Source organism: Protomyctophum parallelum (genome assembly GCF_964188405.1).
Source record: "Protomyctophum parallelum genome assembly, chromosome: 8".
NCBI classification, from domain to species: Eukaryota; Metazoa; Chordata; class Actinopteri; order Myctophiformes; family Myctophidae; genus Protomyctophum; species Protomyctophum parallelum.
Genome location: NC_139703.1, coordinates 27,944,237 through 27,970,938, shown reverse-complemented (window position 1 = coordinate 27,970,938; position 26,702 = coordinate 27,944,237). Strand labels below are relative to the sequence as shown.

Below are 26,702 nucleotides of genomic sequence, written 5' to 3'. Positions count from 1 at the left end.
TCGCCCTGCTTAATGTTTACTAATCAACCAGTCCACTGCCTTCTCTCTCTATGGAGGACGGATATCGATTGTCCTCTTTGTTTTATACTCCAGGCTCCACTCCTGCCTCCTGCAGGTAGCCGTCAGTGGGCTGGTGTAAGTTTGGGGAGGGAGTCGAATGCTTGAGCCCAGTATATTTAGGGTACCTCTTTTTATATTGCTTGAAAGTATATTATTATGAGCTTCTTTCTATTGCTTCCGACTTGGCACACTTCTTCTGTCTCGACTGAGCCATACTTTATAGGGTGACGTGAGCCGTTGTTTACTTCTCTATGGCCCGGTACCCTTCAAATTAAGGGTCTGCACTGATAAGACTGTGGCAGTGAGGGAATAACTAATTATTTGGCTTCATGGAGTGTGTAACTTATAGAACATAAGTCCTATTTTGAGTGAAATACTCCTTTATCACATCCGGGCAAAACAGGGGTACACTACACAGGACAGGTTACGTGACATGGGCAGGACAGACAGGGCAGAGGCCATGATCGTGACAAAGATTTAACAAGACATCATTTGCAGCGGCCATGATCATGACACAGATTTAACGAGACAAGCATCAACAAGGTTAGATACACCGAACTGCAGCCATTAGGGGATTAAAAAGCCCTTTTTTTAAATGAAAGAGTCCAGAGTAGGGATGCACCGAAAATTCGGCCACCGAAAATATTCGGCCGAAAATGGCTAAAAAAATATTTTCGGCTTATTCGGTTTCGGCTCAAATAAGCCGAAAAATAACACCGAATAGTAGTAGTGGCCCTAAAGTTGTGAATCGAACTAAACTGCGGGAAAAACACAGATGTACAAGCCCAACGCGCTGTGCATTGCGACGGGTAGATAGCTTGTAGATCTGCTACTTTCAGCGCAGGAAGGGCGCATGCTTATGACGCTCTTTAACTATGCATCAGCTCAGCAGGCAGCAGCCACGGAATGCTTCAATGCACAGGCAGATCCGACACAACTTTATTGCATACATCTGTGCTTTCATCCACGCTTCCATAGCCTTTTAAATCTTATTTCCCATCCATGGGCACAAGCAACGTGATATCAGCAGCTCTTCCACCCGATCTGTGGATGGACGGGTGGTGTTCTGTTGACGAGGGAAGCTATAGCTAGCATGGGAGCTAACGTTAGTTTTAACACTATACTTTCCATCCGTTCACCAACACCTCACACTCGCTGCTGCGTTTACACGGGCAGACACAAAGACGAATGGGAATATCATTTGGAGCTTTAACAATGAATGATACTGTATCGTTGCGTCTGCCCATGTTTAATGGTCAGGGTTTCACTGCCCACAGCAGGCAGACCTGTCAAAACGATGCACTTCCCAAAACTCAGAGACATGCCACCACCTATAAATTCAAACCCACCTCTGGAATATTGCTATCTCATTCCACTTTAATTTATTTTATTCCATAGTCTTAGTTTTTCTCTAATAAAGTTGTTTTTATTTGTTTTCTCATGTTCTCATTGAAAAGTGTCTAAGTACTCAGAGAAGCTTTATATAAATAATATTATTATCACTATTATTATTACTACTTGTTTTATTGCCTAAAAAAAGCTCACTGCTCAGGTCAAATATAGGCCTATTGATATGCGATTAAAATGTGATTAATTAATCACAAAGCCTCCAATTAATTAGATGTTTTTTAATTGACCCATAAGTGTTTATTATTTAAGTTAGGTTTTGCCATAATCATGTCTTTTGCCATAATCAGGTAGCTTTACAACAAATATGTATTCGGCTATTCGGTATTCGGTTTTCGGCCAACTGTTTCCTATATTCGGTTTCGGCCAAGAATTTCCCTTTCGGTGCATCCCTAGTCCAGAGTCTAGGGCATAGATGACAAAATCTCTAGTCTAGCGCAGGGGTTCTCAACCTGTGGATTGCCACCTCTAGGGGGGGGGGGGTCGCCAAATTATTTTGGGGGGTCCCCAAATTATTTTCAAAAATATATTTTCTTGCAACTGAATGGCTAGAAAATGGAAATGAATTGTCTACATAGAACACATAGTACATGCATAAACTTTCCTTAATGATTATATCCGGTTTCAGTATTCATTTATGATATAATTATCTATCTTATCTAATTATTTTGCAGTCAGTGTGTATTGGGGGTGGGGAGGGGGGGGCGGGGGTCGCGAGACATGGCCAAAGATATGTTGGATATACAGTATGTCAGAGTCTATATTTGAAATAACTTATAATTTCTGTGTAAACTTTTAAACTTGTTGCAACCCAATTGTTTTGAAAGTACTGCAGCATGAGTGTTACGTCGCCGTATATACATAAAGCAGCGTCTGATTGGTTCAATCAGAGGCTGCTTTTCACTGTTGTACAGACAGCCGTTGAAACGCAGTCACTGATTGGCCCTGGTAATTTTTCTGATTATTTTCTCCTGCTTCCGCATACTCTCTGCCAATGGGACCAAACCCCAGACTCATATACGGGGAGGAATCTTCAGTGAATCCCCGCTATGAGGCTAGAACTTGGACCTTCTTTAAGTTCACCGGCTTAAGTTCACCGAATATATAGTATTTTCCCACTGTGATGCATACAAAGGAAATTAACATAGAACTATTGTCGTCCTAAAGCAGTGGTGTCCAAAGTCCGGTCCCACGGCACAATTTTTACATCAATGTGCTTGGTGTCCTCAAACTCACGCGTCCAACAAGCTTTAAACTGAGCAGATTGGACATTCAGTTCCATAACGAGAAAACGTCTGTCAGGATTTGAGAACTCTAGTTTAATGTGGGCCCAGACATTGTAAGGCACATGAAAGAGAGATGTACTGTAGCTCTACTCTACTTAACTGTAGAGTACGTAACTGTATCATCAATGTTAACCTCTTGGTAACTAAGCAGACAGAAACACTTAACACGTCTGATTACATTTGGTAATATTAAATAAGGCTGAAAACAGGCTGAGTTATTTGCATTTGGTATACAGCTTGTTGAAATACAATGCATTTGTAAGTGACTTTAATATGGTCCGAAAGTACCTTATGACAGGTAGGAGATGTAGTGGGCCCTTGGGCGTTTCATATTTTCTAATTTGGCCCCCTAATTTGGACATCCCTGTCCTAAAGTAAATATATCTCGCATTCTAGGGAGTTTGGATATGGAATTCTACCATTTTCGGACATCACAAAACGGCTCAATTAAACAATGTTTATAGGCGCTCGGGTGGGACAGTGGTAAAGTACTTGCCCACCACCACGGAGGATGTGGTTCGAATCCACACAATTGGCCCACAATTGTGGCCCGAGCACGAACACAATCGGCCTGTGTTCGGAGTAGAGCAAAGGCTCTACAGTACATCCTCCTGGTGGGGGCTCCTCACTGGCAGGTGAGCCAGTAGGATACGACAGCCAATTGAGGAGGAAAAGGGGGTAAACAATTATTGGCTAATCTAAACAAAAATAAATGAAAATATATTTTGCGGTTAGGGCAGATTTAGCTGTAGCTACTATAAAAAAAAAATCACAGTACCTACTCAAAACATTAACTGAAGAACAGTACTCAATTTTGTTATTGTCGACCACTGGTTATATTCATTGTTGCTGTAATGCCATCTTTACCTGTCCAAACCAGCCAAGCATGTGTGATGTCATCGTGTTGTATTGCAGTTGCAAGCCTGGCTGTCAATAACACGTTACAACGATATGAATCCTAGTAGATTTACACACTGTTATTTGCCCGGTGTAGTCTTTTAAAATAAATAAATAACTAAAAATGTCAGCTGTCAGCCTGTCAATAGGATTAAAACCAGCGTATAACTACATAACTGTTGTTATATGTGAGTACATACTACTTCTCTTGTCTCTCTTATAATGTACCCAAGTCATCAAGTCTACTTTGTTTTTCCACGGAGACAACTGTGACGGACCATCATCTTGCCTGTCATTAGGGTTTTGTTTGTGTTTGGGCAACAGAAAAGGGAGCCTTTTCAGGTTCACTTGAAAAAAATATGTTTTTCTATTATCCCCTCCCATCCGCCCACACTGAAAACAGAATGACGCTTCCTTCATTAACATGAGTAATTTCTCATGTGGAGGATGCAACTACAGCTGTCCCTTGATTACTAAATGGAATAGAGCAATGATCTATGGAGCCATTAGGGGAAGGGGCTGGAACTAATTTCAATCCTGGAATGGACTGGTGACTGGGCTACACAATGTGGTGGGGATGAGAGAGAGAGTGAAGAAAGAGACAGAGTGAGAGACAGCAAGTGAGGGGGGAGGAGAAATGTGAAACACAAGTCAGATAGGGACACATAAAAGAAGGAAACATGAATGGATTTCAGCCATTTTCTGCCCGCCGTATAACCATGGCAAAAGAGTGTGTGTGTGTGGCTATACCTGTGATGGTGAAATATCCCCAAAAGTATAGTACAATCTGAGAAATTGACATTGCGAGGACAATTTTTCTGGTGCACAGACTCCACACAAGAGACATCTTTTTTTTTTTAGCTTTGGGCTTACGAAGGCATTAGGATTAGGTATTTAGAAGTTAGTTTGGTTCAATGTGTTGCGCTGTGACGTCTTGTGAAATTGTAGATCTGCCATTTCTGGCTTAAAAATAGCATTTTCCCCATAATAAGTATAGTAATACGTGTGTGTGTGTGTGTGTGTGTGTGTGTGTGTGTGTGTGTGTGTGTGCGCGTGCGCGAGTGTGCAGATGTGTGTCCTGGGGCTCATGATGACACATTCTGTTCTAGACAGTCTGGTAAATAAATGGTGTCACACTCATTAGCTATAGCTGCACCCGTGCTAATGACTGAAGCAACTATTATGATAATGGCCCATTTACCCTATTGTAACATAGCAAAAAAAAGGCAAGTTATGTTTCATTATGACAGATTGAACCGAGTTGCAACATGCAATGTATCTTCACCTAAAGCGCTCACAGGAGTAAGTTGTGAGAGGACCAGTGTAAAATGCTTTTTGCTGTGGCTGTTGAACCGTAGTGTGTGCACATGACGTACCTTCAATAGGCGAGGTCTTGAGCCGGCGGCAGATGCCATGGACATCTCCGTAGGTCTCTGTTATCTTGGCCACAGCCTCGCCGCTCCTCAACTCCATCAAGTCCCTAAGTTCCATCGTGGTGATGCCAAAATCCCCCTCATGGTTGCCCTCTGCAACAGAGTTTCCTGGTGGGTGGTCAGCCATGTTGTTGGCCATATTGGTCCTCTAAAGTTTCTTTCTTTTTTTCTTCCTTTGTTTGTTTTGTGGTCGTTTCTTATTAGAGTTCTTAGTGCAAGATCTTGGAAAATTAAAATCACGTCTGGCCCACCAAATAGCTGTAAACAATGGGACCGGTAGTGTAAAAAGTTAAAAATGATAAAAGGTTACAGTCACACCAGAGAGTCCACTCCTCTTGCTTGTGTGCAGGATTTGTGGGTATTGTAGCTCTCAAAGTTGACAGGTGTAGGAGTCGAACGTGTGAGGTGAACTCCTGACCAGGAAGTGCATGTTCTAGTCAGTTACCACAGAAGCTGGGCTTCAAACATGTTCTGCTGGTTCACTCCTCTTCTCTTCCACCAACACTGTAGGAGAAACAACACACAGAGAGTCTTTTTAGGAACAGATAATATGAGGGGAGAAGACAGTCGTGTGATGTGGACATAGAACTGGTTTCTGACATCTCCTGGGGCGCCATTCAAGCACAAGACAAATCATGGGTTTAAAGTTTTTTCAGGTTAGCACTGGGAGCAAGGGGGTCTGTTGTTTGTTTTTTTAACTCAAAACTGTGTTAAGATCAATTACCGCCCATCTTGGTAAAAACAGACCAAAGTGATTGTTGATCAGTTTATTTCCCCACAGAGGTTTCTTTATAAGGCCCTCTCTAAGCTTTTATCTTCCCCTGCGGGTATTTGTGCTCTACTTCTGCACTCTGCTGTGCAAAGGAACTTATAATGGTACAGTAACCTAATGATTGCTTGATTGTTCGGTTATCTAATTAGGAGACAAAACCACAGCAGTCCATTTTGAATACGGTTTTCCCTTTTTTCCTGCTGTTCAGTGCTTTTCATTTTGTCGCTTATATATGCTTTAAATCCAAAGGCTCTAAATCAAACCTTCTCTTGAACCAGCAAGTTGCAGTGTGCGGGTCTGTTGTCTTCTGCATGTTCTAAATCCAAAAGGTCTAAAATGTGATAATTAAATCTTGAAATGTGTTAACTAGTGACACTGACACTCAAGTAGACTACAGGCTTCCTCATCAGGTAAAGACATATATATCCTACAACAGGCTTGGACGATTGTGATTTGTGGTAATTGAAATCCAGTGACACATGATCTGATCGCTAGGGGTCAGAGCGTAGAGGGGTATGAGGGCTGGGGGTGTGTTGGAGGGGATTGCATGCATTTTGAGATGAAGTTTGCATGCAGAGACAGAGATTTCATAGCTTTAATAGAGCTAAATAAATTATGTTTTAGCTCTATTATTATTAGAAATGAGCACACTCCATCTTTTACAAGGTCACAGCACAGAGCTCAGTGGCAGCATGGATGACCTACGTGCCAAAGAAAAACATTACCTCTTGTATTTGGGAATATTATGAGTTTTACCCAGATAGCCAGAGGTGAAACATTAAAACGATTGATTTAATAGCAATATCGCCTCTATTCAAACAAAGGCTCCCTTTTACAAGTCAGTGTGCTTGGTGAGTCAGTATCACGGCATCATGTTCCGTAACCGTTTAACATTATTATCTTGTTTTTAAAAATCGCAAGTCGAATCATATCCATAAGGTTGCACAGAGCAACGTTCTGGTTTAGCAGGCATATGAAGAACGCACATATAATATGCTAATTTCCACGGTTGTCCATGGAAAAGAGTTGGCAAATTGCTTTGCAGTTGTACATATCTCCGACCTCGTTAGTCATGCTTCTGATACATCAAGTACAACAGCCAGCAAGAAGCAGCAGCAGTCTTTGAGGACTTAGTCTTAGAATATGAATATACAGACTATACATAAACAAATATAGGAAAGATAATACAAAAATAGAACAAAATGTTTAGTTTAAAAGAAAAATGTCAAGTTCATATTTTTTAGTTTAACCCATTCCGACCTGAGATCAGATTCAAAAAATGTCTTCTACATCCTGACAGTTTTCTGAAAAAGCTATGTTACTGTGTCAGTGGTTCTTCGATTAGAGTGGCGCGCTACGAGCTTGTAGATCTGCTATAATAATAGCTAAAGCATAATGTAATGCTAACACCAAAAGGGGTTCCCGCCTAAAATGGGTTAAGTACATATGAAATATATAATTTTTGAGCATTTTATAAATAGATTAAAACCAAATAAGAGACAGAAGACCAAACCTAGTTTGGGAATTAGACTGCTTTGGGGGCCAAAAAACTGGGTGAGTGGCCAAGGACATACAGCACAATAAAACAATAATAGGGCCCCACGGTGGGCGGGCGGCAAGGGCAGGACAGCAGCAATGTAGAACAGAAATAGCCCGAGTGGTGGTCTGGTGGTGACACTTGTGGAAATCTGAAGGAAATTTAGAGGAAACAAGAAAGTTTCAGTTCCTCATTTAGGCCTAAACGAGGAACTAAGGTTTCCTAAAAAAAAATTCTATTTTTGTATTATCTTTCCTATATCTGTGTGTTTATAGTCTGTATATTCATAGTCTAAATGCACTTTAGTTATCATCTGGATAATTCCTCACTTGTTCCACGTAAAAAATATGTATGAACGAGTAATCTACAGAAATGTGTTTTGCCTAAATCGGCCTCATGGTGGCGCTATAACAGGCCGTTGAGGAATATTTGGGGCAGAGGTTTGTCGTTGGCATCCAGGGAGTGTGTGTGCAAAGTTTGGCATGGATCGGGCCAACGGTGCCGGAGATTAGCTGATAACGGACGGACGGAAGGAGACACACACACACACACACACACACACACGGACGGAAGGACAAACGTTGTCACTTTTTACTTGTACCCTGTTAATATATTAAGGGCCTAAATTGTCTGAGCCTCAAGATATACTGTGTGTGTGTGTGTGTGTGTGTGTGTGTGTGTGTGTGTGTGTGTGTGTGTGTTCGTGTGTGTGTGTGTGTGTGTGTGTGTGTGTAATGGAATGTCCATTGGTGATTTGTGGCATGATATGCAGATCAGTGTGCAGATGATAGTTTTGTATAACACCTTAGTTCTGATTGAAACCACCGATTGGTTAAAACCACCGTAATATCGGTGTAGGAAAGACCAATCAGTGATATATAGGATCTAAGGATGTGACGGTGTTTGCCGACGGAAGCGGTCGCAACGCTCGCCGCGGTGCTCAGGCTCACTGCTGGCTGCCTGTTGTAGCCTGCAGAGCGGCCAGCAGCCCAGCACACACACACCAGGTGTCAGGTTTCAAGTGAATGGGGGCAGGGGGGTGGAGCTGGGTGGACGACGCAGGGTTGTTTGTTTACAATAAAGTTTCAATAGTCACTGTACAATAATTTAAAACAGTTGTCATGTTGCACACAATCAATTTGGTCATAGCAGCCGCCTGTAGAAACCCCTCTCCTCCCCAAGCAGCAGCCCACAGTTCCCGCGCCGTGAGACCGCACAGTGAGAATGATATCATTGCAAGAAGCTAAGGCTTAGCTGCTAAGCTAACAACACCAGCCATGGTGGTGGTGATGTTAGCTAACTTAGCTAATAGCTTAGCGTAGCTTGCTGCTGCTTGGCAGTTCCTTCATCTCTGCCTGTAATTTCTTATTTTGTTACCCTGACACCGGCGCTGCAAAAACAGACAGATCTACAAGCCCTACAATCTCAACTACAATCTCAACTCTTAAACTCCAGCTAGTCCCACTCCGCTTAACTCCAGGCTGCATGAACAGTGCTCGAGTGCTCAGTTTTCTGCCCCCTCAATGTCGCAAATCTGGGAGTCTTAAACTTCAATGGCTCTTCTGCACAGCGTAGCAGTATCTTTGCGTTAGTCAAAACTAAACAGACAGCGAGACGAGCATGTCGACCGTAGCAATGAATGGAGAGACCTATTTGGAATGATTAAATCCATTATTGGCCTGGAGAAAGTTACAGCCGCGCCACCTCCTCCTCCTCCTCCTCCTCATTAGCACATTAGCCATGTGTTATATGACGTTTTGTTTACCCTGCGACAGGGGAGAGGGGTTTCTCGTCAGCGAAAAGTCAAGCGGCCAGTGGCTTTAAACAGTAGGTACAGTTGCTCACATTTGGACTGGACACTGGACACAACAGCGATATGTTTTGGACTCTCATGGACCCTATATAGCTGGCCTGGTGCAGATGCATCACGATGCGTTAATTGTTTAATACAAATACAATGCTTAAAGAATTGATCCCAAGTAGGCAAGAAAACACTATGGCTTGTTTCCATTTGTGTGAGCATTGAGAAATAAAGACAAATGTGTTAAATCTGTCACTTTGTTGTCCAAATGATGGTCTTTACACCGCTATGGAAAAAAACGAAAATGACTCAAGTGCGCCCTCCAGTGGCCAAAGTCGGTTTTACTGTTTTGGTCGATCTTTTATTCAATATCGACCCGGTTTTGTAATTTTCAAACCGTCACATCCTTAATAGGATCCATTCGCCAATCGCCAAGCCTAGATTCTAGTTCTGTTCCCCGAGGGAGAGAGCATGAGTCAGCGGATATTGAGCAGGGACAGAGCTATTAGCAGTGACTATCCAGGATATAAAGTTTATGAGTCCTGCGATGAGGAGCCCGATAGCTGCTTAGGTCTCTCAATGGGAAAGGGAGCATTTATACACAGCCATCATTTTCGACTGGGCTGAGCTTGTGTGCATCATCAAACAGTACTGAAAAGCACCTAATTAGTTACTGGGCCCGTTTAGAATAGATCCCTGACCCGGTGAAGACCTGCTATAGGGTCGAAACGATGTTTATTCTAATAGCTACTGGGAGCTCAGTGTGCAGACTTACCTCCTCCTTCTAATGTATGTACACATGATTTTAGTTCAGCACCTGTACATTTTAGTTAGGATGGGATGTGTGTGCTTCCCTCTGCTGGACCCTGTTTAACCCAAATTGAAAAAAAGCAGATCTACAAGCTCATAGCCACCGCTTTCCACTGTGCAAGTGCAGGCAGCATATTGGGCTAAAGATTCCAATACCACTTATCTGTGTGGTGAGCTGCCACAATTAGGAAATTACTGTATGTTGAGATCTAAAACAGGTTTTCTAATAAAGAGGTTCCACTGTCCCAACATTGGAGCTCAATGGAATAAAGTGGACAGTGATGTGTTAATGTGCATTACAATCCCACTAGCCGCGTGCGTGCGTGAAGTGTGAAGCCAGAGCGTCACTTTCCAACCACTTCACCACAGATCATGGAAGCACACATCAAAGCCTGACCTCCATTTTCCACCATTTAGTGTGTCATGGAGACCCCAGAGAAGCAGAACATGTGCACATAGGCAGCGCGCGCACACACACACACACACACACACACACACACACACACACACACACTCTTCAGCATCGCCAAATGCAAATCTTACAAACAGTGGCTATAGTAGCAGCTAATTCCATCTCTAGTGTGGAGTGGTGCGAGGTAGTTGATGGAGAAGGCCTGGGGGACAGCGTTAGCCTAGATCGGGTTAATACCCTATCTATCCCCTATATTGCGGCACTCTTCTTCTCCCCCCCCCCCCCCTTCTATGGAAATCATTGTTCTCAGTCGTTGGCAATTATCTTGATTTAACCAATTTTCTAACGACGATGGAGTGAGAGAGAGTATCGGTTATATAGCATAGGCAATTGTGAGTTCAGTCAACGGTCATGTCCATGGATGTTTACCATTAGCTCGGTTAGCCAAAGAACTTTCTAAAAGCTCATTACTGGTAATCAAGTACAACGTATATAAATTATACGTATGCGTGCACTGTGCACTTTCTCTTGACTGCGGTTGGCCTGCTATGATTTATACCTTATTGCATGCCGGTTTTGCACACCAAAAATAATATATTATTGAAATGTGTTATAATAATATAATATTATACAAAATTACAATGCACTGCATCGTGAGCTATAAATTAAGCATACATTATTAATAATATAATATAACTTACGCACACATGTGTGCATGCTCTGCAGGATGTTCCATTTTCCACAGTGTCCCCCTCTTTACACACGAAAAACTATTTAATCTCGATCGAGTCACTCAGTTTATACATCTTCTATAAGATTCTAGTTCTGGTTCTAGTGCATCATACCAGAAGCTCCCCGACAAGGATCCTCAAATATGGAATTTAAGGTTACACACTGCGTATTTCACGTTAGGAGATACAGTACTACCGGGTAGGTGGCAGTGGTCGGAGGAAGGTCCTCAGATTGACAGACAGAAGGACACATATACTGCCCAGGCCGTAGCGTAACGGTCTGGGCACCGGACTGGTAATCCAGTCGCAGTGTGCCGCGGGTTCGACTCCCGGACCCGACACGGCCTTTACTGCATGTCATCCCCCCATCTCTCTCCCGTTTCCTGTCAGCCTACTGTCTGTCCCTTCAAAAATCAATAAAAGGCGTAAGCCGCAAAAAAATATCTTAAAAAAAAAAAAAAAAAAAAAAAAAAAAAGGACACATATACTGTATGTGAGTGCTTTGCTTATCGGTACGGGGAGGAACAGAATGCCACCCGAGTATTGATCACTGGTGCCTCCAAACTAGAATCTGTTGACTTTGGGTAATGGCATGCCATCATGGCATTGGCATGGAGTACATTTAACAGGTTTCCTGCCGACCCGGATCTACTTGGTTTTAGTGTGATGCACGTCCGGTTTGGGCGGCCATCTTAGATGCGAAATAATTAGCGTCAATGCTAGCGAGCTCAAATGAGTCCATCCTTGCTCTAAGTAGCCTTGCCGAGCCATGAGGCCCATAGGGCAGGAGCCTATCTCCTGTTTCTGTAGCGTGAGGCAGCTTGATGTACACCCCCTGGACATGACACTAGTATGTCGCAGGGACTTACCCCCCAACCCAAGCCTTGATGCCGAGTGTCAAGCAGGAAGGCATTGGGTCCCATTTTTACAGTCTTTGGTATGACCCGGCCAGGGATTGAACCCCAACCTCCCAGTCTCAGGGCGGACACTCTAACCACAAGCTGGTACAACATCCTTGCTCTAGAAAGCGCCAATGTTCCAATCGAGAATCACCATGGAGAGCTCCCTAGATTTAGAGTTATTCAGCTTTTTAGTCCGCCTGTATACAAGAAGTGAACGGCAGTGCGTGTGCGCGAAACCGGTCTAGGATCGCTGAAGAAGGAAAGGCCAAGCAAAATTAAATAAATAAAATAAAGAAATCAGCGATCCGGTTTGATATCAATAATAAAACGTAATCGATGGAACGTTCCATCAAAAGCAGTTGCCGGTTGGATTCTAATTGGCGGAACGAGTAGTAAAAGGTCCAGTGTGCAACCACCTTTAATTTGTTAAAAGGATTTGCGTTCAAACGGCTTGAGGGTATGTACCAGCTGTTATGTCAGTAGTGGCAGGCTTTCTTGGGCTGACCCAAACATTGTAATATTCGAAGATTCGTTGGATGGCACGATATTCTAACTTGAAAAAAAAGGAAAGATATATATATTTTTTTATCGAAATAGTTTATCTACAAGCCCACAACGCATTGCAGCATGACATGTTGACTGAGAGCTTGTAGATCTGCTACCATTCAAAGCTCCACAATTCATGAATCACTGACTCATTATTTAATCTCTGTGTGTGCGCGCGGGCATGCATCCACAATTTTTGCTAAGAGGAAGAGATGGGTAATGTGTTGACATATTTAACCACATTTGATAATTAGGGTGCTTTCTCAGGCGAAAGCTAAATTATGGTGGACTATGCCAAAGCCAATGCTAAAGGATGGATTGAAACAATGAAACAACCAATAAGCTGCCAGCAGATCCCCTCCTTGCCTCCACGATCCATTGTGTTCTCATGTTCCATTTATCAAATAAATGGACAATGACGTAATTTAAATGATACACATTAAATGCATTGAGACTATCTAATTAGCACAGGAGCTGCCAAGACAAAGGCAAAGAAAAGAGGTGGTGGGGTCTGGTGGATTTTAAAATGTGTTTAACTGATGTAACCTACAGTACAAGCACTGGTTTAAACATCCAGCGGAGCATCTTACTGATCACATTTTGTTGGTATGTTCTTCTGGTCCCAGACAAAATGCTAACATCATTAGCAACGGTATCCCTTGCATTACACATTCTCAGCCTCAGGGTACCGTGGCGGCTCAGCCAGTTTGTCTTGTGATGTTCAAATGTGGCCCTTGGCCTCCGTCATACTGCGTAGGACTATCCACTTTGGCTCATCATTAACCCTGCAAGATGAAGTTGTGTGAATTTCTGCCTCTGTGGGGAGGGGTATTTATATGCAAATATCATGACCAATGGAATTGCAAGACTAAACAATGAAAATCAATGATGATGCTTAGGTCAAATAAGAACCGAGAAAAAAAATATTAATGAATACATTGAAGTATAAATGGTTGTAATGTTGCAACGGTGGGTCTTGCAGGGTTAAGCACTGTCCTGTCCAAATAGCAGAGAGGAGCTCAAGTAAATGTACTTTATCCACGTTGTGTTAATTTCCTGTTCTTCTCCCATTCTGGGCGGGAACCCATTTTGGTGTTTCACCCACTCAGATCGGGAACCCATATTTGGGTTCTGTACAGTATGTACAGTATTCAAAAATGTAATTTGAAGTTTTTCAGAAACCTTAGGTCAGGATTTAGAGGCCTCAGGCCTAAATGGGTTAATTGTGTGTCAAAATCCCATTGTCCTCATTGTGTTTCAAAACCTGTTCTCCTCCTAATTGTGTATCAAAAGCCTGTTCAATCTCCTCCTAATTGTGTGTCAAAAATTCAGGACGTGGCTGCACTAATAACTTTGGGGCAAGCCCGTCTAGAGTTAAATGGACAGGTCACAGGTATCACTCAAAAGGATGGATGGATGGGGAAGGATCAACATATGGAATGTCAGAACAGGTCAGCTCCATATAGAGATCTAAGGGTTTGAGGTGAGATGTAGAGTTGCTGGGCAATATTGATTACATCAGGGATCTCCATATATGGGCTTAATATTGATGACATCATGTGATGTCACGACTGAGGCATGACCAATGGGGCGTAAGCAACTGACTGACGGGAAATGCACAATTTCATAGTTATGCAACTGCGTCTTGCGGTCGCAACACACATCAATAATTGATTCAATGCCTGACAAAAGGCCTCATGAATATATAAAGAAGCAGTAATGACTATTACTTAGGACTGCTGGTTAGTTGAAGATGACTGACAGGAATGAATGAATAACCAGTTGGGAATGCATTAAGACAAATCTATGAAAGGGCTGGGCTGGGGTGGGTTTACAGACATTCACTGCCTGCGGTGCAGGTTGACATTGCCTAATAGGTGTACTTTCTCTGACATTGTGACAAACTACATGTTACTCATTAAAAATGCATGTTTGAATTTAATGCAAAATTACTGAACAAAACACCCTGCCTGGAGCTAGGGGAGAAGGGAGAAGAGGAGAGAATCTCCTTGGGTGGGGAGGGATGTGTTGTTGTTGGTCTAGGTATTCACTATTGTATGCCATAGAATAAGAGACAGTGAAAAGGACAATGACACAGTATACTCATCTCATATGTTAACAATATATATAGTTAATTTATTTATAAATATAAATAAATGTATCTATAAATGCACCAAGTCTCTGCACGTGTGTATGTACAACGTACGTCTATAATCCACGTGACTAGTCGAAAACCGTTCGCCCCACTGACTTCATTTGGCACACACATTCCACACCTCCACAGGGAGTGCAGTGCCTGGTGTCGAGTCCATCGTATAGCCGGTTGTCCACAGAACCAGCACAATAGCCTCTGTCCAGGCTCTGGACAGGGCCCAAATTAGTCAATTGATCACACCTGATCACCCCTAGAACTCCATAGAGTATATGGAACTGGCCTGTTCTGACAACACAATGATGTGCAATCTTGCCCTTAAATGCCACTTTGTCAGAAAAGTTGCAGACCCCTGGCATATACTCATGTCATCACAGAACTCCATATACTGTATGGCCAGAAAAGGAATACAGACAAACAAAATTCTGCATTAAAAAAAGTCATTGCATAACTGGGTGTGCCATGCATTTCCAATCATTGACGAGTAGGCGAGTGCCAAACAGACACTCTTCCAGTTGTATATTAATTGAACTATTGTCTGTTAATATTCTAATCATGTCTCTGGTATCTGGATGATTGTTATGCAGTATGCACTGTGTTGAAAAGATTACCTTGAACTGGAATTAAATGAATTGGAAAACATTTTTAAAATATGATTTGTCTTACCTCTTACTTATCATTTGACCACCTGTAAGGCTTTTTTAAATTCATGGATTAACCTCCACTGTGTGGTGAAAAAGTTCACCTCTTTCAGCGAAAAAACTGAACATAGTGTAGCGTACTAAAACAGACACACACACACACACACTGTGGAAACTATGCTGCACAGTGCACACCGCTAAACACGTTTTGAACCCATAGAAAATAACCACACCCTCCTTGAGTCCAAAGGTCTGCTGTCATATCTGCTAACTTAACCTTCTAATTCTAATGCGTGTGTGCACTGTACACACACACACACACACACACACACGAAGGTTGCAGTTAACTAATCGTGCATTTCCCCTCAGTGTGTTGGTCGGGCACCATATATGGTGCCCAGGTCTCGTGACATCATATGGAGATCCCCGATGTCATCAATAATGTCCAGCAACTCTACATCTGACCTCAAACCCTTAGATCTCCATATATGGATATATGTCTGAACCTGTTCTGACATTCCATATGTTGATCCTTCCCCATCCATCCTTCCTCTTCGATGTCTCCCTTTTGACGTATACCTGTCCATTCAAATTTCAAACTCTAGACAGTTATTAGTGCAGCCGTGCCCGGAGCCGGCGAAAAATAGAGTTCTCAACAGGCCCACCTGTCCATTCAAACTCTAGACGAGCCTGCCCCAAAGTTATTAGTGCAGCCGCGCCGGCGAAAACTAGAGTTCTCAACAGGCCCGGCCCTATACCTGGGCCCTCATCAAACCCTGTACACTCAAGACATGCTCCTTATATGACCAGTACAGAATTCATTCCATGTTGATCTGACCCCCCCATGCCAAAACGACAGCGCTCGCCCGGCAGTCTGCCATCAACGAGGCGGATGCGTGCACGCAACCTCGTCTTACTGGTAATGGTAATAATAATAATAATAATAATAATAATAGGAGTGGAGATATATATGCATTTATTCTGTAGGTGATCGATTCAGCTCTTGATGTAAAGACTAGATGCGTCATTTGCTGTATTTCAGGGCTGCATTATTAGTTTTCCTTACATTGATAATGTCTGTAAACAATTGAGTAAAACGGACCTATGTTTTGATTGCGACTGTAGGTCACATTTACCATGAAAACATCACATGACATCATGCTCATGGTTCACGATACAACTTTTCACGATATTCTAAACACTAAATTATTTACCAGACAAATGACCGAAAAATCTTTTCGACCCTCCTAGATAAAGGTTTAATGTTTGTCTTTAGTTCAATGTTTTTTTTTTAAACACACACACACACACACACACACACACACACACACACACACACACACCCCCACACACACACACACACACACACACACACACACACACACACACACACACACACACACACACACACCCACACACACACACCCCCGGCCTGGTGGAGAAAATAATCCAAGATCGGGCACTATACACTATACTAGACACTACTTCTCATGTGACAATCCGATGGTATTGTTTTAAAGGTGAGAAGAGTGATTTGCACGTGTGTACTTTGCATTGCACACACTTCACTGGCATCTGTGTGGCATTTCGTAGCACAGCAGCACTTACACGGCAATTAACACGAGGTATCTATTCTGAGGAAGAGAGAAGGAGAAAGAGAAGTTTAATCTGGGAACTAGCCAGAGAGAGAACACATGTTGGCACAATACCAGCTACTTTGTACGACAAAGTATCAATTAGGCATAAACCACACAGCCCAATATGAGACAAGCATATAAAGCAAATGAGTTCAGCAGTGCTCAGATGATGAGTGGGAGACTAATTGTAAATGAGCGAGCGCTAAGCTAATAAACACATAAAATAAATAAAGGATATGTGAATGTAGGGAGGGAAGTAGGTTAGCACACTCACTGCCAGCTATCAATAAAATAATTATTATCTGTTAAATGCCAGCATTTTTCAGTGAAACCCTTATTTTGAAGGATCCACCGGATCCACCTTATGTACCCATACGATGTGTGTTGTGATGGACCGTAGTAGTAACTCACTCGGAGAAGACATTGTGTTACCTCGGTTGTCAGTTGTTTGGTTAAGGGAAAGGAATCCGAGATAAAGGCATATGCAAAGACGTTTACAACGAGTGGATACGCTATTGCTCACAGTACATGTTCATGTTGTTTACTTCAATGCCTAGCAACCCAATGCTAATGTATGTAGCATAGGACCGTGAGCTTTCATAAACCACTATAAAAGACCATAAGACGTAGATTATTTTGGGACCCCCCCAAAATAAATTGGCGACCCCCCCCCCCCCCCGAGAGGTTGAGAACCCCTGATGTAGATGTATGTCAATAGCGTGTGAGGAAAGAGCAGCAGATGTTTGTTAGCTTGCTCTCCTTTGTCTCTCTTCTCCTCTCCTGTTCCGTTAATCTCTGCCAGTGGAAGTACTGTATTCATATCATTCACTTTTGTTACTTGAGTATTTCTATTTCTACTCCGCTACATCTCAAAGGCTTTGTACTCCACTAATATTTAATCAATGGCGTGATGTGACGCATTGTGTTTTGGGAAAGGTTTGGCAAATTTAGAAAAAAATAAATGCACTTTTACTTTGGTACTGGTACTGTAAGTATGGATTTTTATGTCAAATCAATACTGCTGTACTTTTACAAGTAAAATGCCTTTAACAGATCGTTTTAAATTGTGGTGTTGCTTCTTTTACTTAACCACTTCAATCCTGAGTCCAGCTGTACTTGGCCTGCTTTTTTACATCTTACATTCCTGTGCCAAGAGCTTGTAGATCTGCCACTTTTTGTTTTGCTGAATGCCCACGCCAGAATACGCATGCTGGGTTTCAAGTGGTTAAGTTAAAAAATCTGAGCACAAGCACCACTGCTCTGCTGCCAGACTCCAGCCAGCGGCTCTGGAGACAACAACACCCCCCCCCCCCCTCCCCCTCTCATGTGCCCCGTCCCTCTGCTTCCGCCTCTTCTCTGATCAATCAACATGGGGTTGGTGATCAAAAACCCTGTGATCAATCAACATGAGCTTGGTGATCAAAACCTTGTTGATCACAAGCGCTATTGGAGCGAAGCGGGCCAGAGCAGAATAGAACAGAAAGTAGAGCATATAGAACATCCATAGAATGATGTGACCCTTTCTTCTGCCTCCAGATAAGGTGGATTTTCCTTACAGAAGGTCATGATAATAGCCCCCTCCACCAGAGAACACCCATCAGACAAAGAGATAATGTGCCAATGAAATGTATATACTCATTGTGTGTGTGTGTGTGTGTCTGTCTGTCTGTCTGACTGTGTGTGTGTGTGTGTGTGTGTGTGTGTGTGTGTGTGTGCATGCCTGTTCTTTGTCAGTCCTGACAGAGTTGTCTGGCCCGTTATCTACTCGTTATTGGCTTTCTAGATGAAATCATGCCATGCAACATTGCAGCGTGTGTGTGTGTGTGCGTGCGTGCGTGCGTGCGTGCAGAACATTACTAACCGGACAAAGCAGAACAAATTGACTTAACTCTGGAAGAACCAAACACAGCTAGACAGAGGGAGCCAAGTCCAACAGGCTGTTGCATTATACTGGGTGGTGTTGCACCAACGCGCACAGAAAAAAATGCCTGACCTATTATTGTTGTACTTTCCAGCTAGAAGTAAAACTTTGTTCAAAAGTTCAGTTTTCAATAGATGCTGGAGCGGGTTGTGGAGCACTATTGGGAATCATACTCTAATATTCTGGACATGCCTCAAATTGAGACCATTCTGAAGGGAGATAACTGAAGCACTGAAAGAAGTTTTCGGTCAAAATATCCCGGAGGATCCCATGGTTGTTGGGAGTGTTACTGGAGGGTAGAGCCATAATATACTTATTACATGTGCTGCATACAGCGGCATACAAATGCATTACAATTAAATGGCTAAAACCAGATCCACCAACATATAGTATTTGGGTGGAAAGAATATGGGACATTCACCATGATGGAACAAATTGCATATGCCCTGAGGCTTCAACCAAACATATTTAGTAAAATCTGGAGTCTTATAGTGCCTTTACTAATGAGGTAGTAGGTATTGGAATCTTGAGTAACAATTCACCAAACTACACTCATATGCTTGCCTTTGTCCCTAGTCAAGTATGTATTCAATAAAGCTTCAATTATCGTTCGTTGTTCACTCCCCATTGTTGATGTTTTTTATATTGTGAATATTTGTAAATGTATATGAAGTTATTTGTGTGCGAGTACATACATACATAACGGAGGATACGTCGGGTGTTTTTTAGTTATAGTTATTCTATTTATAGTGAAAAAAATCACACCCGTGTAAACTGAGTGGTGCAATCCCCCCCCCCCCATATATCTCTCTCTCTCTCTCTCTCATTAGCAGGCAGCAGGCACAGCAATATCCCTCTCTCTAATAAGTCACATACTCGTGCTCATGACAGACCACTGCTACATAGATACGCACAGACATTGCTGGTTGTAGGAGTGGTTGCACCACTCAAACAAATAATCAGTTTTCTTTTCCTTAAACCAACGAAGGCCTGTAGACTAGAGCTCCAGGTTTCTGGAGTTAGTTTGACAGCCTTCAAGTGTTTTTATGACCCTGCTCCACACTTTTTGGCAATTTAGAATACATTTCCCATTTCCTTTAACCCGTGTCAATCTAAAATATTAGTTTGGGAGATTTCTCAATCTTGTGATACATGAATTCTGTTGGACCAGGGTTGAGGTCGTGTCTCAAAGCTTTAAAACATGAAATGATTATAATCGATTTGTAATTTAATTGTGATAAGAGAGAGTCTTTGAAGTACACATTTTCAATTTTAGGATTTAGGCCAACGCTCTTGACCAGAGTGACAAGCACTATATAATGAGCTTTGGTTCCTGCTTATGCACCCACATAAACAGCAGCCAACTGGAAGGAGAACAAGAAATGGTCAGTCAGAGCCATAGCGTGCCGACAACATTCCTTTGACCCTATTAGATTACACAATGACGAGTGACGAATATTTGAAGAATTTCAGACTTTCAGTCTTTTATTCCTCTTCACAGTATCTGGAGTAATATGGTACTGTAGCTCAGTGATTGTGGTTACTTACATAAAAGCCTGGCATTACAAATACTGTTAAATTCACATTCCGTGTGTTCTATAAATGTCTATACGTTACATAAATGTCCTCTTCTGTGTGTGAGTGAGTGAGTGAGTGAGTGTGTGTGTGTGTGTGGGGCATGTGGTTGAGGAAGTGAACCAGATTTTGGAGTCTTACCGATTTGGTCAAAACTAAAAAAAGGTGAAAAAATAATATTAAAGTGGAGAACAGAACCAGAACTAATTGTATTCATTCCATTCCAAATCCACAAACTCACAACTCGCTGCTTCGGGACGCGTTTGTAAGCTTCTAGATTTTTTTATACTGTATATATTTTTGTTTTGGGGCTTTTTATGACTCGGGAGTCGAACCCACGGCACGCCGTCCGGCTGGCTTGGCAGCCCCTGTGCCCAGACGGTTGAGCTAACCGTCTGGGCCAGCAAGGGCAGAATCCATTTGTTTCCGGCCCACGGTCCGTGGATAGGTCAGCCGGTCGTTTGATAGGTCGGCCGGTCCGTGGATAGGTCGGCCGGTCCGTGGATAGGTCGGCCGGCCGGCCGGCCGGCCGGTCGTTTTTTTAATTTTTTTTAATTTTTTAATATTTATTTTTTTTTGGGGGGGGGGGGGGGGGGACCCCCAGGAACTGTAATTTCTCTACCGTTTTGGACGGGGGTGGGCTCGTTGGAATCGTGTCGCCCCCCTGGGGGCGTCTTTGGGGGTCCTCCATGGTGTCCTCTGCATGGTGTCCTCTGCATGGTGTCCTCTACATGGTGTCCTCCAAAACGGTAGAGGAATGACAGAGTTACCATTTGGGGGTTCCTGGGGGTCCCTGGGGGTCCCCGAACCTTGAGACCCCCAGTGACGCCCCGAGGGGGGCGACACGATTCCAACGAGCCCACCCCCGTCCAAAACGGTAGAGAAATTACAGAGTTACCATTTGGGGGTCCCTGGGGGTCCCCGAACCTTGAGACCCCCAAAGACGCCCCCAGGAAGGCGACACGATTCCAACGAGCCCACCCCCGTCCAAAACGGTAGAGAAATTAGTTACCATTTGGGGGTACCTGGGGGTACCCCCCCCCAATTTCTAAAAATAAAAAAAATAAAAAAATAATAATAAAAAAATAATAATAAAATAAAAAAACGACCGACCGGCCGACCTATCCACGGACCGGCCGACCTATCCACGGACCGGCCGACCTATCGCGCTGGCCGGCCGGTAAAAATAATAATAATAATAAATAAATAAACGGCCGGCCGACCCTTAAAACGACCGGCCGACGGTGTTTACCGGCCGGCACGTCGGCCGGAACAAATGGATTCTGCCCTCCCTCCCAGATCGGCCATTTTTTATGTTTTGAAAACAATTGAACATTTTCACTAGAGATGCTCCGATCAGGTTTTTTGGGGCCGATCACCGATCACCGATCACTGGAAACAGTATAGGCCGATACCGATATTGCCGATACCGATCACAGCGTCGTGAAATCCATATTTTTTTCCATTGTGTAGCATATATACTTACTGTATTTTCTACTGTACTCTTCTTACACATCATTGACATTGTAAGTATAAAAATTAGGAGATGAGAAAGTTTTTTTGCAAGCTGAGGCAACGTGCAATATTTCACTCTAGACTCTCTTAGAGACAACTTGGAGGTTACAGAGTAAACTGTAGAGACTCAAAATGCAGTGGTTCCCAAAGTGGGGTCTGTGGACCCCCAGGGGTCCTTGAGGGAGTTCCAGGGGGTCCCCAGCTAAAAGGATAGTTTGGAACCAAATGGACCCGTTTGGGTTAACACTTAACATTGATTTTACAATATAAATTGGGGTCTCAGAGATAGAAGTGGCATTAAATGGGGGTTCGTAGTCAAACTGGGGGTCCTTGAAATTAAACTGGTGGAGAAATTTGATAATCACTGCTACAATCTTCTTATGGGGGTCCCTGGCATATCTTTTCAAATGGGGGTCCGTGGGCTGATCAGTGTCAATTTGGGGGTCCTTGACGTGAAAAGGTTTGGGAACCACTGTCTTAGAGACAACTTGGAGAGTAAACTGTAGCTTTCTTCTTTCATCAAATACAAAAATATAATAATAACATACCGTACATGTTCAGTGCACGGACACAGACAACTGAACATTTCACTGTACAGACTAAAATAAAAAGCAGGCTGCTAGTGTTAGCACTTGTATACTGTATAGGCTCGCTGATCGTTAGCTTAGTGCTTAGATTAGCGTGTAATCTAAGCACTGATTGACAACGTGAACGAACCCCGACACCAGCGCTGCAAAAATAGACAGATCTACAAGCTCTCAACACGTAGCGAACTGCGCTGCAGAAACAGGCAGTGGAGATCAGCAGCAGCATGGAGCCGGCACTCCCAGCCTCCAACGGCGCGGGGAGGCAAGACTTCTGCGGGGAGGAGGAGACTTGGCCACTGGGCAGGCTAGGCTACATGTTGCTGTGGTAGCCACAGCAACATGTAGCCTGCCCAGTGGTTGTGATGTTAGCTTCAAGCTAATAGCTTGGCTTGCATCTGCTTGTCCGTTCCAACTTCACTTCATCTCCACCTGTAACTTATGAGTGCAGTACTTTCATCCGACGGAGCATTGGTCCGAACGACAACCTACCTCCTCCCTCACCCTAACCCTAACCTCCCCCGGGGCAGACACCTAAACCTAACCGCAACCCTCTCCTGACCCGCAGCGCACCTCGGAGCATTGCTCCGTCGGATGATAGTATGCCTCCCGTAACTTATTTCTTATTTTTTCCCTGGCTGCGCAGCTGCGCTACAAACAGACGGATCTACAAGCTCTCAACAGCGACCGGAGCTGCAAAAACAGGCGCCCCCTTAAAGGAGACTTGCCACTGTCCCACTGTCTGTTTTGATCGGGCATTTTGATCGGCAATTTTGATTTATTTTGAGAATCCGATCCGATCCGATACAGGCATGATCGGCCGATCATGATCGGTGGCCGATCGATCGGCGCATCTCTAATTTTCACCCAGATGCTCAAATTATAGGGCCAGAAAAGTTGAAAGTGGTTTCAGCACACTGACACACTGTCTGCAAAACTGCCAAGACCCATGTAGTCGGACCAATACATCGCTTGGGCTCCAGTTGATATCAGCCACCCTGTGACTTGAAAGACTCCCTCTCCGTCTCTCACTCTGTCATGCTCTCTCCCTTGTGACTTCACCACCCACACCCCTTCTGTTCAGTACTGACATGTCATTCATTCTCTCTCTCTCTCTCTCTCGCTCTCTCTCTCTCTCTGACAATGGGCAGCAGGCTGGAAAAGTAGAGCAAAACATACCGTCTCTGTCGGTCAGAAATCTCCACCATATTTCAACGTTTTTTAAAACCAATTCCCTGCCAGTTTCATTCATAAGTAGGGTAAATAGCAGATCTACAAGCTCACAACACGTTGCATGGCTTCATGTTGTGAGCTTGTAGATCGTCCATTTTTGCAATAAAAAAAATAAAATCCCATTTCTTGTAGTATCCCATTTTATGTCCAAAGTAACAACTTTGGACATAAAAGCTTTCCACACGACAGCCACGATATGGAAAAGAGGAAAGGAGAATACAGCAGAATAGAATGGAATAGTTGTTAATCACATGCAAGTTTTATCTACAGACAAGAAACAACATCCATAAGACAGGAACGGGACACAGCATGAGAAGGAGTGACAGCAGATGGTGTGGTTAGCAGACAGAATGCCAGCAGGTGATAGTAGAAAAGTGATAACACACTCTTCATCCATCATTCTATATCTCCCTCTCTCAACTGATAATTGGGTCTCACTTTTGCACACGTGCGTGTGTGTGTGAATTTATTCCAAGGGAGGTTTGCTCTAAGTAGCTCTTTCACCTCTACTTTCTCCCTCTCATACAGTATATGTATTATCTCCACCAGGCGGAGTGGGGATCAGGTTTTCCCCTCCTGTACGCCTCCGTCTCTCCGTCTGACTATGAGCAGCTAATCTCGGGTACAGCTGAACTACACTCCCAGTAGGGCAAGGAAGAACCTCCACAGCACATTTTTTAAATCTGCCTCACCATGGCACTATAACAGGCCGCTACATCTCGTGGCCTTAACTCTTAAACCACCCACACTTTTTTGACTTCAGAGCTACTTTTAATTGGCTTCCAAAGTTTACGGAAGGGGCATGTTTTGCAAAAAGAAATGCCACTTATCGCGAACACATGTAGCATCTGCTCTGCACCACATTTGAAATGCGTATTGAAGGGCCACTAAACGCAGGGCCAAAAGTGTTTTCACTTACACCCACACACTGCACACAGGGCCCAAAAGTGATACAAAGGTTAGACCAGATTAGTCAAATGGTGTTGTGAGTCATGTGACAATGTCTACTACTACTACTACTACTACTACTACTACTTTGCTTTCAAAGCATTGTTGTGGGTAGGGAAACACCATATATTATGAATGCAACATCCAATCATCCCCAAATTGTAATCGCACGTTTCTCCGTTGAGGCCTCTATATAGCGCTCATCCAAAATCATTTTCAAAGTTCCGACCATAGGGGATACCACAACGCAAAAGGTTACACTGTCTGTCGTACAGACTTTCCCCTGCAGCCTCCTGACATGACTTCATCATCATCATCATACCTTTATTTAACACAACAGCAATATCAAACACTTGGACTTGGTAGGCAACCTGGCCTGGTGGAGGACTTTCACCTGTAGGGCATGTAATAATACTGTAGGTAAAATGTATCAAAAATCTTTAATCTTCCAAGAAATTAAATAGACAAAATAGCAGATCTACAAGCTCACAATGCGATGTGACATTCTATTTTTGCTATTGTTTGTGTATAGGGTTTTGGTCTGATTTCACTCAATCCATCCAATGCCCCCCCCCCCCCCCCCCCCCCCCCCTTACAATGTCAAGAATTCTGTCTGTTCATCATTTAAACCATCTCTCCTTCCTTTCCTTGTTTCTCTGCCACCTTGTTCTGCTAATTGCCTTCCCTAACCTCCAGTCTCCCTCTCCTTCCCTTGTGTAGCTCCCCTAGCCTGGTTAAAAAACCAGACTAATATCGCACGGAAACGGCTGATTCGGTCTGGTTTATTAACCAGGCTATAGCTCCCCAACCTTCCCATTTTCTGTCACATGCCTGCTGATCCCTCTATTTTCTATTTTGCCCTTCTTTCTCTCTCCTGCTAGTCTGTCTCTCAGTCTAGACTAGAGTCCTCCCTTTCCCCCATTCCATCCAACTCCCCTTCTCTCCCACTGTCTCTCCTTTTGTCTTTCTCCGAGTCTCCCTCACTCTCTTCCTCTCTCCACCTGTCTCCAAGTCTCCTTCCCTCACTCCCCCTCCGTGACGGTTTCACCCTTTCCTGCTCAGATTGTCTCCTTCTCCCTGCCTCTGCAGACACACCTGCCTTGCATACTAAAGCAGCGGACTGCGCAGTCCTGCCTCCCCCAAATGTCTGTCTGCTCTACGTGTGTGAGCGCGCGCGTCTGTCTGCTCTACGTGTGTGAGCGCGCACACAAACACACACACACACCTCCTCCCACTACTAGGCAAACTTGCCACACCCACTCCAGGGGGACTTGTAGACACAACTTATCACACAGAGTCAATCACACACACACACACACACACACACACACACACACACACACACACACACACACACACACACACACACACACACACACACACACACACACACACACACAGTATTTTTTTAAGAATATGATTTGAAGGGTGTGTGTGTGTTTCTATATCATCTAGTGTCTAGACAAGAGTGCAGTTGCTTCCATTTAGCTAAGGTCCCAGCAGGCTAATCATATACACACAGCTCTCTTAAGTCTTTCCATCGCGCCACACACACACACACACACACAGGCTGTATACCCTATTCTCTTAACAGAAAAACACTGACACACACATTATGTGCCGTGTGGTTGTTATGTTGTTGCTTGCCAACAAAAGGGAGAAGCCTGGAATGCAGGAGACCACACCCATATCTGCAGTCATGTGACCACAGTGGAAAAAGGAAATCCCCACTACTGCAGCGAGACGGAGGGGGGGAAGAGAGAGAGAGAGAGAGAGAGAGAGAGAGAGAGAGAGAGAGAGAGAGAGAGAGAGAGAGAGAGAGAGAGAGAGAGAGAGATGAAAATGACATAAGGGTTGAGAAGCGGGCAGGGAGGATAGGAGACATAGGACATTAACTAAAAG

The 26,702-nt window shown here is 43.6% G+C and overlaps 1 protein-coding gene across 2 annotated transcripts in view; it reads right to left on the bottom strand.

Annotated features, from left to right (window-relative positions):
- atp2b4 (ATPase plasma membrane Ca2+ transporting 4) overlaps nt 1–26,702 on the bottom strand; it is a 148,567-nt gene that overhangs the window by 97,853 nt on the left and 24,012 nt on the right. The window contains exons 1-2 of one of the 2 annotated variants that reach the window (XM_083770506.1): nt 15,413–15,432; nt 5,027–5,587 (exon numbers count right to left, since the gene is read on the bottom strand). In XM_083770506.1, the coding sequence (XP_083626632.1) occupies nt 5,027–5,222 (196 nt within the window). In that variant the 5' untranslated portion in view covers nt 5,223–5,587; nt 15,413–15,432. Of the gene's footprint in view, nt 1–5,026; nt 5,588–15,412; nt 15,433–26,702 lie in introns of those variants that run through there. The other variant, XM_083770505.1, reaches the window with a different exon arrangement.